The sequence below is a fragment of the Penicillium oxalicum genome, chromosome I, assembly GCF_001723175.1.
Source record: "Penicillium oxalicum strain HP7-1 chromosome I, whole genome shotgun sequence".
Classification (NCBI taxonomy): Eukaryota; Fungi; Ascomycota; class Eurotiomycetes; order Eurotiales; family Aspergillaceae; genus Penicillium; species Penicillium oxalicum.
In genome coordinates, this window is record NC_064650.1 from 3,306,991 (window position 1) to 3,321,500 (window position 14,510).

Below are 14,510 nucleotides of genomic sequence, written 5' to 3' on the forward strand. Positions count from 1 at the left end.
AGATGTTGTTGGACCAAGCTTGTTTCTCATGTCATAAGAAACATATTTTTGTTTTCTCAGGACAGCAGAAATATTGGGTCTGGAGATCGATCCCCATCAATCAACCCAGACATCCTCCGCGTGAGTAATGGGCAGATGAGTATCACGTGATGAATACCTGGCTCACTGACGGATGGCGGCCGAACCGGAGTCTGCAGAACCCCAAACTAATAAGCGGTTGATTACCACGCCGGCTCAAGGAAAGAGAGGCTGACCTTGGACCAGCATGAAATCGGTCCTAAACGGGCAAGCGCTGCTTTCGACAACAGGAAAGCTTTAGAAATTCCTTTTCCCCCGCAGGGCACTATGGGAGTCCTACGGACGGCTGCTCTCGTCGTTCTAGGGATTTCGGCCTTTGTCTTTGTGGCACTTTTCGGTCGATTGCCCATTTTCAGGTAAGATTTGAGAAGTGGAAGGACTCGACAACAGCGCTGATAGAAAGAAGGAAAACGCCAATCGTTTTCCTACATCGACTCGTGTGGGTTACTCTTCCAAATAGTATCGCTTGGATTGACTCACGTGTATTCGGTGGTCGGATTGTCCAAGCGTGGAATCGCTCTGGCAACTACATCCTTCATGCAAATCATCCGCTAGTCCTTGTAAGAGATGATTCGCACCATGACTCACAAAATGCAGTTGGTTCTGACTATTCCAGATATTTTTCATTGGTTTACTCAGCATAGGCGAATGCGCCTTTGTACCAGCAGCATGGCCTCGAATATCAAATGCGCAACATCTGTTGGTGGTGGGAGTGATTATCGCACCCTATTTGCTCATTTATAAATGTGTGACGACGAAGTCGTATATTACGGCGGACAATCACGAGCTAGAGATGAAACGATATCCCTACGACGGCGTGTTGTTTCACCCTGGTCATGTTTGCTCAACCTGTGACTTTATCAAGCCTGCCCGCAGTAAGCATTGCAGTCTCTGCCAGGCTTGCATCTCGCGGCATGACCACCATTGTGTCTGGCTGATGAACTGTGTCGGAGCGGAGAACTACAAGTATTTCCTATCCCTTCTCCTGTCATTGTCCATACTCCTGGTCTATGGCACATTACTCGGGTACTCCCTTCTCCTGCAAACAATGAAGGAGATCATACCGCCAGAGTTACAGGAGGCCATGAAGGCGTGGTCGATGTATTTCCACATCTGGTCCATCGTGATCACCAGAGATGCCCAAATTGGCACGGTCACCCTGCTGATGGTGATGACCGCTCCTCTGGCAATCGCATTTTTGGTCTATCACACATATTTGATTTGGGCAGGGATGACTACAAACGAAAGTGCCAAATGGGTTGATTGGAAGGAGGATATCTTGGATGGATTCGTGTTCAAGGCGAACCGAAGTCAAATCGAAAATGCACCTCAACAAGTCGATCTTGGTGACAGGCCGTGGCCGGTGAAAAGTAGCCAAGTCTTGGTCACTGATGACCAACCGCCACTGGAAGGCTTCGTGTTCGAAGAAGGATCCAACCGGGTTCACTATCCTGGGGAAGCGATCCAGCCCAGATCAATCGATTCGCGATGGACGGAACTTCAACATGTGAAAGACCTTGACAATATTTACGACCTAGGATTCAAGCGCAATCTTGTTGATGCTCTGGGTATGCCAATTCGATGACATGAACAATGTGTGTGTGTCAGAATGATGAATACATGTATAGCCCGATCGACTGAAGAATTCTTTCTGCCAACGAGCAATGTGAGAAAATCTATTGCATCAAGGTCACAGTGTGGCCAACGAGAGCTCCTGACAAGCAAGCATAGAGGATGAAAACGGTAGTGACTAGTGATACATTCCTCATCTTATCGTGAAGTAAATGCTCAGTTCGCGATTCGTGTTTTGATCTGAGCAAGGGCTCTGGGAAATGGTACAGAAATGCAGGAAGGTCACACCTTGTAGTCTATGATCACGACCGACATTTAGTAGCCCGCCATCGTGAGGGCAGGGCATAAAAAGCGGTATGCAAGGCGGTGGACGTGAATACGGGCAGTTCTTTTTTTACCATCGCAATAATTTCACATTATTTCATCCCGCCGCCAATTGGCAAGCTCGAGAACCATTTTTCTGCGTACGAGACTGCTCGCTGAGCAACATGGCAGACAATAAACCGCTATGTACACCGCCAGAGCTTATGCTCAAGGTCATCCTTGCGGGGACATTAAGTCATTATGAGACGCGGGGCATGATTGACGATAAGCGATTAGAGCATATGCTCGCTGCTGGAAAGCAAATTCTGTACAAGACGCATCAAGAAAGTGAAGTTCGGATGATCAATACGAATAATGTTGTTTTGTCATGTGCGTTGACTGACACCTTGAGCTTGAAAGACATAACCTGGGAATGTCCCCGGACGTTTGGGCCGCCGGACTCACTGATGTACTCACCAAGGCGATCCCAGTTCTCGAGTCGCAGTCCTTTGCGTGGAAAAGTCCTCGGGCCGCACTCGAACATTCATCGTCGAATCTCATTGCCTATAATTACTTCTCGCTAGTCAAAGACATCGAACGCCTCAACGACTTGTGTACCATCGCTCGAAATCTACTCGCGACAACCAAAAAGGCCCAGAATCTGGCAGCGGAGAAAGGCTTCGATCAGCGGATTCTCGCTCTCATTGATACCTGTGTGCGTGTCACAGCCAGAGGGTTTGACGGTGAAACCAATGCCCGCAATGAAGAGCGCTGGCAAAAAAGTGGTCAATCTCTACAAACGACTTTTGATCACATGTCTTCAATACCTTCATAACTTCATCATGCACAATGAGCATCGGAAAATGGTTCTGTGGTTAGATCTCTTTGGCTACCACTCTACCGCAGACACAAATATAATTCAGCCCAAGGAAGCCTTGGATTCCACGGCTCGGACGGAAGGAGTCGCGCCGATTGTTAAGATTGGAGAGCGGGTCATCAACCCTCCTATTCGAGCGCTTTATGACCAGACTGCGGAAGATTTACTTCTGGAGACCATCGCCAAGTTTCCGCGTGAGCCGTCCACGATTAAGGAGGAGGCCGCGATGCTCCTGCTCGCAAACATCAAAGACCACATGGAGAAGATTCTCGGACGTGACTTGACAGATATTCAAGAAATGGGCCGTGACCCCGAACAGGTTAAATACATCCGAGCTGCTTTGACTTCGATCCTGGGTGCCAAGGTTGACGGTTGGGCGGATTTACAGGAGAGAGCTCGCGAACTGCCTCCTGCATTGCCTGAGGACGATGAGCAGGAAACCACGAAGAAGAAGACGATTTTGACCATTGACCGGAGCTTGACCGCGGGCTTTCCTCGACTGTGTTGGGCTGATCTACCCGAAGTCAATGATTATTCTGTAGACTCACCGGTCACCGAGGACGACACGAGCTTGCCTCGATCATCTCAGTCCGCCGCCGAGACCCTCCAGGAAGCCAAGGACGAACTGATGGCTCGGTTGCAAGAGGCCTCGCAGATGGGCGATGAGGGGGCAGAATACGACCACGGAGATTCCGGGACAGTGGGCGAAGACGACGCTCACAGTTTGGAAGGACACGCAGACGGCAGTGTCGACGAGGACGAGGAGGAGGAAGACGACATTGACCGTGGCGATGACGGCGGGGAAGTTGACGATGATGAAGATGATGACGATTATCGCGGACGTCCCGGCGACCAGCAACGCGGCCTACTGACAGACATTCCTTTGGTGTTGGGGCCTGCCGAAATCGAAGCCTTGCCTATGATTGTGCAGGCCGGTATTGTCGAGAGTTTCGGGCTCAAAAACGGAGAAAGAAACGGGTCGCGCAACATGCAGGCTCTTCGTTGTCATATCCTTCTCACCCAGGAGACTGGCCGAAATTTGCTGCGCGAGTTGCTGATCTTCATCGCTGCTTGGGATCTGCCGGACGACGAGCTCTACTTCAAAATGATGGTCCAAATCATGGAAGCCGTTCTGCGCAATGGTCTCATGTCGCACGCGTACTCCGACTTCGGTCAGCCAAAAGACATCATTTCTCCCGCACAAGCCGTGGTCATTAAAATATTGACTCATATCTTCCGGGCGAAATACTCCCCCGCCTCGGTGACAGGGTCGGCTCAGGGAAGCGTCCCAAGAATGCCATCCCCTCTGAGTCGAGTGGATGTTCTGACAGTTCGGTATATCTTCACCATCTTCCGTGGGAATATCATCCCAGAGACTTGTGCTTTGATTTACCTTCAAGGCCAGATTCGGGCCGACCGGGCCCTGCCAGAAGACTTCCCTCTCAACCTGTGGGATATGGAGCGAGTTTACGAGGGTGTATACCAGTTCCTTGAGTTCTTCGCCGTGCTGACTGAGAACAACGACTGGAAAAATCTTCTGGTCAAGTGGGAGATTGTCTACGATCTGGTCACCCTCATCAAAGAGCTGGAGGCCAGCATTCCAAAGGGCCAGCTGAGTGCCCTTTCGTTCGGCTCAGTGCCTCCGCCTCCTCCTCCACCCGCGCGCAGTGCTTCACCCAACCACCACTCCAACTCGAAGCCTGCATCGCCAACACCGGTTGCCGTCGAGCGCCCCTACGACCCTAGTGATCCAGCCGACCCACTGGACAGCCACGCTGGCAGCGTTGACTCGCGACCCGAGTCTCCTCCCATCGCCGAGGATCCTTCAGAATTCGAATGGCGCAATCTTAAGAAACTCGTCGTGTTGGTGCTTTCGTCTCTAGTCTGGAAGTGTCCCGAGGTGCAAGAGCAGATTCGCCGATATGGTGGCGTCGAAGCGATTTTGATGTGTACCTCTTTCGATTCCAACAATCCTTATATCAAGGAGCACGCCGTGATGTGCCTGAAATTCCTGCTCGAGGGTAACCGGGAAAACCAGCGGCTGGTGGAGGAACTCGAGGCACGAGAAGTCGTGCGGGATGATGGCGGCGTGCTCGAGCGCAGTGGATACGAGGCCATGATTGACCAGGCGGGGAAGCTGGCTATTAGGCCCAAGGACGCATCTCAAGCCTCCTCTTCTTGAGCCCCGTCCTGTTGTCTCCTCTCGGTTCGTGTGTCCAGCAGCAATCTTCCCAGATGCATGTCGGTCCTGCTTCAAAAGAAAGAGCCCATCCACAACATTCTAGATAAACCACCTTTCAAGTGGTCAATTCAATGGAGTCCCTGCTAGCCCAAGATTCAGTAGACTTTGCGTAATAGAAAACCAGGTGGCAGAATGATAATCGAAATGGGTATCTTCATGTATTTGCTGAGAGAAATGTCGATGTTGCTCGCTTCCTTACCCCTTCACAGACGCGTCTTGGCTCGCTGGGAACGAATATGAATGTCCGACTTTGCCCCCGTACTTCCACCTGTGATTTAACCATACATGCCATCCCACTCCTCTTCTTCGTCTTCTTCGACCAGCTTCTTCCGCTCTTCGGCCTTGTCGCGCAGCTGTTTCGCGAAATCCGTCCGATCCAGTGGGCACGTGCCCCGCAGTCGAAGCCATGGCCGCACGCACTCAAGATCGAACAGATGTGTTGGATGGCAAGGCAATCGCACCACGAGTGGATATTCATCTTCCAAGAACGGGTTGCTACAGATTGGACAGACCTGCGACTTATCCAACGATGATTTGGGGACACGATCAAGCACTGGAGGGAATTTCTGGTCAGCAACCATTCGCACCCCATTTTCTCCTGGACATGGAAAAAGATAGCCTCCTTGGGACACGAAACGTTGACAGGTGAAACTCACTATCGCAAAACTCCTCGCTGACCCCCTCCACCTCCCGAGGAGGAGTATCCGCCTCACTCAGGAGAGTCTGAATCATTTGTGTCAAGAGATCATCGCTATTGGCCTCGTGGCCAGATTCGGAGGGCGCTGTCGAAGCCTCGCGGCGCATGACCTCGAAGGCTTCCGCAAGCGAGTAGAATGCAGCGCTCACGTCACCCGGCACAGGGACTGCATAAGGTCGGTGGTCAGGTCCGGGGGTGATTTCGGAGAGAGTTGCAAAAAAGGTAGAGAGGTCAGGGCGACGGCGACGAGGACCGTCGCTGGCAACGGCCGGGTCGGTGGTGTTGTGCTCGACTGGTGGGGAGACTCGGTCAGCTTTACCTGGGCGTTGTGGCTGCGTCAAGCAGTGGAAATGAATGGATCGGCTCTTACTTTCGTATGTTGACATGGCGCGAGACTGATCTGCGTGATCGGCCAAAGTATGGAGGGACGATGTAGAGATTTGAGGTGGACAGAGCTTGTGGGGGGGGATGGCTGCTTGTCCCACGGAAATGGGTTGCAGATCACTCCGCCGGTATTGATCAAGAGGCTAAAGAGAGCACTATCCAGAGATTATGGCAGAGGGAGGTGCTGGGAATGGATGATCTAGTCAGGGCGACCGGTTGAGCGAGATGTGTGCAATGAGATGGTTAAACGGCGAGGCAGCAAAGGTGATGGCGTGGCACAGCGGGGGAGCTCCCAATCCTGGCTTTTGATTGGACGGCGCGCAGCAATTCCGAGAGCTTCTCAACGAGTCTCATCAATGGCGCTTTGCTGTGACACGAAACAATGTCCCCGGAGCTCTCTCGATCATGATATATATCTTGCTGGTCACGAGTAGACTAGGTAGTAGGTACACGAAACATATTGATCAATGAGGAAGGCTGATTAGCATCATTACATGTGTGGCTTTGCTCGACCGCCCTCGTCAATATAAACAATACACTGCAGTCGACATCTACAAGAACCAGCCTCACGTGCTTCACTGAGCAGAACATCACACCTCGCATCTACGATCTCTTGTTTCCGAGATCTGGAATGTGACACATTTTCAGTAGAAACCTCGACCAAAAGATCTCTTACAAATCGACAGGGTGCTTAGTCTATTCTTATCTCCAGCGGGCCCGGTATACAAGCGGGAACCTCCAATGGCCTTGATTCAGCGCCGGCCCAAACACCTAACGCCGTTGGGGAATTGCAAACACCGACTGCCGAAGTCATGACCCACCTTCACGCTGAGCCTCAGGCCGGTTGACTTTGCGTCGCTTGTAAGCCTATTGAGATGTAAAGTGGATAAGTAGGATTACTTGCGACGGCTTGGTTCGCTTGACCCCCACTCAAAACAATGTCAGAGATCCATTGATTCCCTAATTAGGACCAGCTGGGTTCAAGCTCAGCTGGTCGGTCTTTGGAAGACTCAAGTGTGTCCGATCACGAAAGCTTTTCGGAGAACAGATGCACGGCGTTAACGCTGTCAGAACGAGTATCATTTTTCTCCGAATCGACCACACGATGGATAATGTTGCTATAAGACCTCTCTGATCATGCCGTTTAACCGTATACAATTCACAATTCATCAACAATATCAAGCTTCAGAAAAAGGTCACAGTCTCCAGTGCTCTCAATCTCACAATTCTATTCCAATCCCCGGATTTTCATCATTCTCCTACCATCATGACTGCCAGCCAGACCCATCCTAGCAAGAAGGCTGCTCGCCTTCCAAATATGCCGGATCATGCTCTGATTGGAGACGCCGCAAAGCTGCCCATCAATGCCACTACGCCTGTCATCTCCATGAGTCCCATCGTCGTTCCCGCCCCGGACCGTATCATGGATTTGCACATTCGTGTCTCTGCACCCACCGCAGGAGACAACCTGCCTATCATTCTCTTCTCACACGGCCAAGGACCATCGAACAATCTTTCCTCCCTGAACGGATACGCCCCGGTCGTCAACTTCTGGGCCTCGCATGGCTTCGCGGTTATCCAACCCACTCACCTGGGCTCTCGATCCCTCAGCCTCAGCCCCGAAGACTATGCAGACGCACCGTGGTTCTTGGAATCCCGCGTGTCAGACTTTAGTCTCATTCTCGACGAGCTTGACCAGATCGAGACCCTCTTCCCACAAATTCAAGGCCGTCTTGATCGCAGCCGCGTCGCTATCGTCGGCCACTCGGGTGGCGGCCACACCGCGAGTCGACTCCTCGGTGCTCGAGGAACAAATCCCTCCCTTGACTCCTTCAAGGATGCGCGAGAGTCCCGCATCAAGGCTGGTGTGCTCCTCGCAAGCCCTGGAGATGGCAGGAGTGGCGACGGAATGGGCCCTGCTGCCATGAACACTGAACTCATCTACCACAGCCACGCGGACATGGCAGCTCCTGCGTTGGTGGTGATTGGAGACAGTGACGGATTCCCGTTTTTGACCACTCGCGGTGCCGAGTATCATGCCGACGCGTATCATTTCAGCCCCGGCCCAAAGTCGCTTCTGACGGTGAAAGATGGGAAGCACGGTCTCGGGGGAGTGTCGGGCTACGATGTTGCGGAAGCCACGGATGATGAAAGTCCAGAGAGACTGGCCATGGTCCAGCGAATGACCTGGGCTTGGTTGCGCAGTGCGCTTTATCCGGAGGACAAAGCTTGGTCTGAGGCCTGTACAGCTTTGAAAGTGCTTCCCAGTCTGGCAACCGTTGAAGACAAGGCATGAGGGAACACGGTAATGGGTTTGAATTTAGATGTATTAAGGATCATTCACGCTGGCAAGGAAATTTGTATAGATTTGTCAAGTCAATATAACACTCACCTTTTTTTTTGGTTATTCTTTCAAGAAGGGATGTGGGATCCTCTCTCAGGGCTGAATGTCGATCACTTAATGTTCCTAGTAAAATTCCGCATTATTCCTGGTTCTTTGCCCGAGTACGAACTAACCTTCCGTCCTGAAGGAATCAAGCTTAAAGGATGGAGCTTGCCCTTTGCAAGTGACATTCTCCCTTTCTCTTGCGGAATATGCCTTCAAACCTTGAAACTTGAACGCTTCGTTCTGCGGTTAAATAAACCGAGATTCCTCAAACCGTCCACATGCTCCGTACACTACCTAGTTGCGCCATCAAATTCATAAAGCAACGTATGAATCCCTCCTTCCCCAGTGTACTCAATCCCACGAGAAGGCAGCCTCATGGAAATGGAGTCTATGCTGTAATTCACCGACGAAACTCTGTCAAACAAGTACCTCCGACCTCTCTGGCTTTTTACAAGGACAGCTTCGACTGAGAGAGCAGGGGCAGAGTGAGGAGATTCTGACATGACGTTCAATAGGACAGGCCTCAATTCGGATTCGAATCCAGATCTCCTGTTCCACTGACATCTAGCTTTCTTTCTGAAATCCTGTATCGTTGTCACCATCATCATCATATCTGTGGGCAGGAAACCCTGCACTCATGGTGACCGTTCTTTCTTCTGTCTTCTGTCGCTTATTCATCGAGAGAGTGGATTCTCTTTGGATCAGCAGCCTCTTGCAAGTCAAAAACCAACAAGCTCCGGATAGCGAGATACATCCAATCTCATTCCAACAATTTTGACAAACCTAATTATCGACAAATATTCAAAAATGAGTCGCAAGACGCTCAAACGTTCCCTGCTAGACGACAGCGACGAGGATGAGAAAGATGCACAGAACCAAAAATCTCAAAGCTTTCTTGACTCGATCTTGAAACGCTGCTCAGCTAGGAGGAATCCACCTATCAAAATTGAGTCTGACACGTCCGGCCAGGAAGACGACGACAAGGATGTCGTGGTCCTGATAAGACAACCAAAGAGATCTTCAAGGGAATCAATACCTTCTCGAAGGAAGCGAATTCTCAAAGAAAAGACTTCCGGCGCTGGCAAATCGACCCGTGAACAAGAGAATGAAGACCAAGAAAATGAAGACGATGATGATCACGAAGCCATCACCGATCCAATTGACGATCCTGGTGTCCAGAGACACTTGGCATCCGTTGCGAGGCAGCTGCAAGAACTACACCAAAGAGTTCAAAGGTGCCCGCTTTCGCAGGACCCGCTGTCAAATTTACACACCGTTGCACAGGAGATTGAAAAGTTGAGCAAGTTTCAAGATCGACAAGAACGTATTGTCGGCTTGATTGGTGAAACTGGAGCTGGTCAGAGCCCCCCACCCCAGCCCGATTTAGACGCTCTTGAAGAATACTGATGAATTTCAAAGGCAAGAGCTCTGTCATCAATTCGATTCTTGGCCAAAGAGGCCTTGCACGCTCGGTATGCCCACGAATATCAACCCCAGGCATGATTTAACCCAATTCGCTAATCATCTTCGTTCAGAGCGGAGCCGGGGCCGCGTGTACAAATGTACCGGTTGAGTATCGCCACCTAGACGACTGTCATCCTCATCCATACACCATTGAGGCGGACTTCATGAGCGAAGAAGAATTGATGGAGCTCTTGGAAGAGCTTTTGCGAAGTGTTCGGCGTGCTTACCTTCCCACTGATCGCAGTCTGATTGGAGAAGAGGATTGGGAGCAGTATGAGGCGATTGGGAAGAGATCATATGAGACGCTGGGGGCCATTTTCAAATTCCGAGAAGAGGTGAACCTTGAATATCTTGTGCAGCCAGATAAAGAGCTCGAGATCTTGGAGGATTTGGAGCAAACAGCCAGGAAGTTCTGGTCTTCCCAGTCTGGGACGCAGGGCTCATCGAAGTTTTCCGTTGCTGCGAAAGACTTGGAACAATGCAAAGATGAATTAGACCGCCTGGCAAGTGACTCTGAGGATGAGCGCAAGCCCGCGTCATGGCCGTTCATCAAGCTGATTCGGTATGTCACGCCTACTTATGTTACGAAAGAAAGACAAAAACGGCGGATCCTCTTGACTGACAGTGGATACAGTGTATTCCTTGACCTGCCCATACTGAAGAAAGGCCTGGTACTTACAGACTTGCCAGGTGAGCCTTCATCTTCACCCCAAAGTGTCTTCGACTGCCAAATTTGTGCTAAAATCTTACAGGGCTGCGCGACATAAATCACGCAAGAGTCAGAGCCACAGAAAAATATCTCGCCCGTACCTGCGATGAAGTCTTCATAGTGTCTGGAATCGCAAGATGCGTCTCGAACGAATCCATATACGATATTATCCGAAAGTGTGGGAATGGGAAGCATATTCGAATTGTCTGCACACGGGCGGATGTAAGTTTACCTTGAATGCACAACGGGCTCATCGTGTAACCACCGTCATCCAGGAAATATCACCGGAAGAGGAGGCTCGGGGGACCAGCCCATTTGCGGCAGAGATTAGAAACATCAGCATCAATATTCGTTCCCTCGAGACCGACTTATGTGAAACGACCCTCTCCAGACAAAGCGCCCGAGAACATGGGCGGGCCAAATTCGCGATTCGCGAAGCAATGATAACGTAAACCCCCCATTTCTTTTTCTTGGGATGAGCCTCGAGCACAGCCTTCTCGTACGCAGATCGACTGACAACGTGACAGGGATGAACTTCACGAGCTTCAATACAAGTAAGTCAACATTCTCGATCTCCAAGCACTCATCGGTGCTAATGGGAAAGGATAGACGACAAGCACTGATAATGAAGCATCGAAACGAGTCTGTGACGGATGAGCTTTGCACATCAATTCAGCAGAGGGTGGCTTATGATGCCCAATCGGTTCATGTGTTCTGTGTTGGAAATGAGTTATATGGCAATCCTCCATCTTGGCTCACCAGACAGTACCGGAAATTGAGCGGAGTTCGTGAGCTGCAAAAGTATTGCCAGTCAATCCCTGCAGAGGCTCGAATGATATCTGCCAGATCTTATGTTCAGCATGAAGTGCCTGCACTCGTGCATTCCCTTTACCAATGGAAGCTTACAGGCTGCGACTCAGTCGGTGCTGAGAAGGCTACCAAGCTGCAGGTGGTATTTGATCAGGCAGAAAGCTCCTTGAGAGAGGTATGTCAAGTACGCCACTCAATTTTGGGGGTTTTCAACCAAATGGATGACACTAAAGGTCATAAGAAATTCGAGTCGCCTTCAGGGCTGTTGACGAATCTCCGCAACGAGGCACTTCCGACATTTGAAGCCCTGGTCCTAAAGGATCTTCGTAAGCATGATTCTGATCGTTTGTTGGCAGTACAGAGGGAACTCTCGCCGGTATTGAAAGATCTAACATCAATTCAAGGTCACTCGTTTGAGAGTATTATGGGGGACAAGTTTCTTGAAGTCGGTGATCAATGGCAACAGGTGAGTCGGCTTCAATCATCGCAAAGAAATCACTGGATTGGGACGCGGCTGCTGATGAATGAGTGCTGTAGTGGCACTGGACAAGCTATGCTGCATTTTGCAGGAATCACGGAACCCACACCACAAGAAGAAGAGGATCCGTCTGCTGGAACGATCTGTTGATGGAGCAAGTGCGACCATGGTTTGACCCACGTTGGGACCTGGTAGATCAATGGCTCGTTTCTCGGAGATGCGATTTCAGCCAAGGCATATCAAGCTTATTTGAGGATCTCTCCCGTAAGATAAGAGGGAAGTGACCTCTACCCAGCCGACAAAAATTTGTCGCGGCGAAATGACAAAGGAAGCTCTAGGCTCGTACTGACATATTTCTTTTGCACTGAATAGACAAGCGTCATGTCGCACCCAAAGCCATTGACAACCTTCTTGTTGCCCTGAGTCATCGTGAGAACAATATGCAACAGGCCCTACGAAAGGGCCTGTCCAGGTTTGACAAAAATATTCAGTAAGTTCAGCAGACTCCGCCGCCGGAAATGAACCATTTGGCTGAATTGCGGCCAGGCTTGCGAAGCAACACCTCCTCTACGGCCACAACCATAGTTCCTTGATTGGCGATCTGATGCGTCAGACGTACAATAAATGCAGCAGAGAAGCCGGTCAGTGCCCTCACATTAACGGTGCGAAAGCAGAAGAAGAAGATCAAGTGAAGTACTCGGTCAGCCCTGACTCGTTCCATCGTGATGCAGGAGTAAAAAGTGACCAGCGCCGGAAGAACGCGATGATAGATCATCTTTCTGATGCCGGTCTTTACTTAAAGTACATTGAGTCCACTCGATCATTTTATGAGGAGACTGTCAAGTCATCTGTGGCCGTCATCGAGAAGAGTTTGCGAGACCAGATCAGCCTGATTGTTGGAGACTTTGCGAGCGTGATGATGTCAAGCAAAGAGGACCCGGAGCCGGAAAGAGAGCCCAAGCTGACGCGAGATTTGTCGCCAAGACTGCGAGATCTTCAGAAATCTCTGAAATGCACGGCAGAGTCGCTGAAGAAAGTGCACAATTAAGGCTTTGACGATTTAGTCAATTCAGCTTTGGTGGCACAGTTCGAGTACAGTGTTCTGATGAATGAAGACACGGCGTTAGCCGCTAGCTCTGGAGTCGTTGCACCTCTCCCTTTGCATTTAGTTATTCATTCATATCATTGATACTAAAAATTCCAGTCCCCCGTGCTTCAAATCAATTGATTCGAGCTCCTTTGGAAGAGCGGTGGACCGGTGAAGTCGAGCATCAGGGAAACATCCTATTCGAGGAAGGCAAGGTCAAGAGAAGAAATCGAAACTTAGGATTAAACTTGGCGTTCAATGGTCTGGGGATCCTTGGAAAGATAAGGATAGGTTGAATGATAATCAATTGGTGTGAGAAACTTCGATCGGGCAAAGAAAAAGAAGGCTGTGAGAAATATGGGGAGGGGAAAGGAGGATGTGGTTGATCACGGGGTGAGCCTGATAACAGATGAGTAAGACGGAGGGCTGACCTCATGGCACTGGCCAAAGGGAATAGGTAATGATAGATGTTGAAGATAGATGACACTCTTGAGAGGAACATGATACGTGACAGTGGCGGAAGGAAGGTATTGCATGGGTTATGATTCAAAGGATGCCCCAAGTCTTCAACATAGGACCGGTGGTCGAGTGGTGGTTCATTCCATCGGATTAGGCTTGACCCTCCCGCCTGCACTCGTGTACGCTGTGGTGTAGCCGTCAGGGCGTTCCACAGGGTCCACCACGGAGTACGAGAAACCTGTGTCTCATGTCGTATACAAACTGGGGTGGCTTCCTGGTGGCATACAGGTACCGGTCATCGGTGTAATCCGGCAGCTGCCTCGCCAGCAGTTCTAGGTGATACCTCAATCTTTGGAAACTCAAATCCACCAAAGCACAGCAGCTTGGTGGTATCTTTCTTTTTTTCTTTTTATCTTCATCTTTTAGTCTTGTCACAGTTGAGATCTTGATTGAACAGTAACTCGAGGCCATCATATTTTGTTTTGTTCTGCCCCTTTGCTCTGTACTTGTTCGTCAAATTCTATTGAATCTTATTTTTTTCATTGATAGTGCTAAAGATATCTACCATGAGCAATTTAGACGGGCGGCGTATCAAGGGTGGTGGATGATGAGTGATGGGCGCCAGTTGCTACATGTGCCATCTAGGCTATTGCGGGCAAGCATCAGGGTAAAGTATTCGTGACCTGCACCACGTCGTTGAGATACCTGAGGACCTTAATATGAGGAGAGTAGAAGGTCTCAGGTTCAAATCCCAGCGAGAAGGATTAATTTCTGGGCAAACATTCTGATGGTATGATACCTAGTATCTGTGTTTGCTTATGACACAAAAGCCAATATCAAATGTTCCTTTCCAGCATCTGTAGGCAAACATCTCGATATATCACTTGCTTAAACCCGGGCTGCCCTGACGGACGGACCCACTTCGGCCCGTGGGAATCGCACATCTTGTGGAGCCTCAGGA

General features: G+C 50.2%; 4 protein-coding genes across 4 annotated transcripts; 3 read left to right on the forward strand and 1 right to left on the reverse strand.

Moving 5' to 3' along the window:
- Positions 1–345: 345 nt before the first annotated feature.
- POX_a01076 (uncharacterized protein) lies at positions 346–5,012 on the forward strand (the record flags this gene model as incomplete). The annotated part of the gene is made up of 6 exons (XM_050110006.1): positions 346–434; positions 539–638; positions 695–1,646; positions 2,146–2,306; positions 2,366–2,668; positions 2,721–5,012. The coding sequence occupies 6 exons, from the start codon at positions 346–348 to the stop codon at positions 5,010–5,012; spliced, it is 3,897 nt and encodes a 1,298-aa protein (XP_049973774.1).
- Positions 5,013–5,347: 335 nt separating this feature from the next.
- On the reverse strand, positions 5,348–6,155 carry POX_a01077 (uncharacterized protein; the record flags this gene model as incomplete). Its single annotated transcript, XM_050110007.1, has 3 exons — positions 5,348–5,670; positions 5,729–6,088; positions 6,140–6,155. The coding sequence occupies 3 exons, from the start codon at positions 6,153–6,155 to the stop codon at positions 5,348–5,350; spliced, it is 699 nt and encodes a 232-aa protein (XP_049973775.1).
- Positions 6,156–7,420: 1,265 nt separating this feature from the next.
- POX_a01078 (uncharacterized protein) lies at positions 7,421–8,449 on the forward strand (the record flags this gene model as incomplete). Its single annotated transcript, XM_050110008.1, has 1 exon — positions 7,421–8,449. The coding sequence occupies one exon, from the start codon at positions 7,421–7,423 to the stop codon at positions 8,447–8,449; it is 1,029 nt and encodes a 342-aa protein (XP_049973776.1).
- A 900-nt stretch (positions 8,450–9,349) lies between these two features.
- Positions 9,350–13,051, forward strand: POX_a01079 (uncharacterized protein; the record flags this gene model as incomplete). Its single annotated transcript, XM_050110009.1, has 13 exons — positions 9,350–9,899; positions 9,962–10,014; positions 10,078–10,568; positions 10,641–10,696; positions 10,759–10,937; positions 10,991–11,163; positions 11,243–11,269; positions 11,325–11,700; positions 11,767–11,851; positions 11,930–11,991; positions 12,095–12,161; positions 12,376–12,493; positions 12,550–13,051. 13 exons carry the CDS (start codon positions 9,350–9,352, stop codon positions 13,049–13,051), a joined length of 2,739 nt encoding a protein of 912 aa, XP_049973777.1.
- Positions 13,052–14,510: the final 1,459 nt, after the last annotated feature.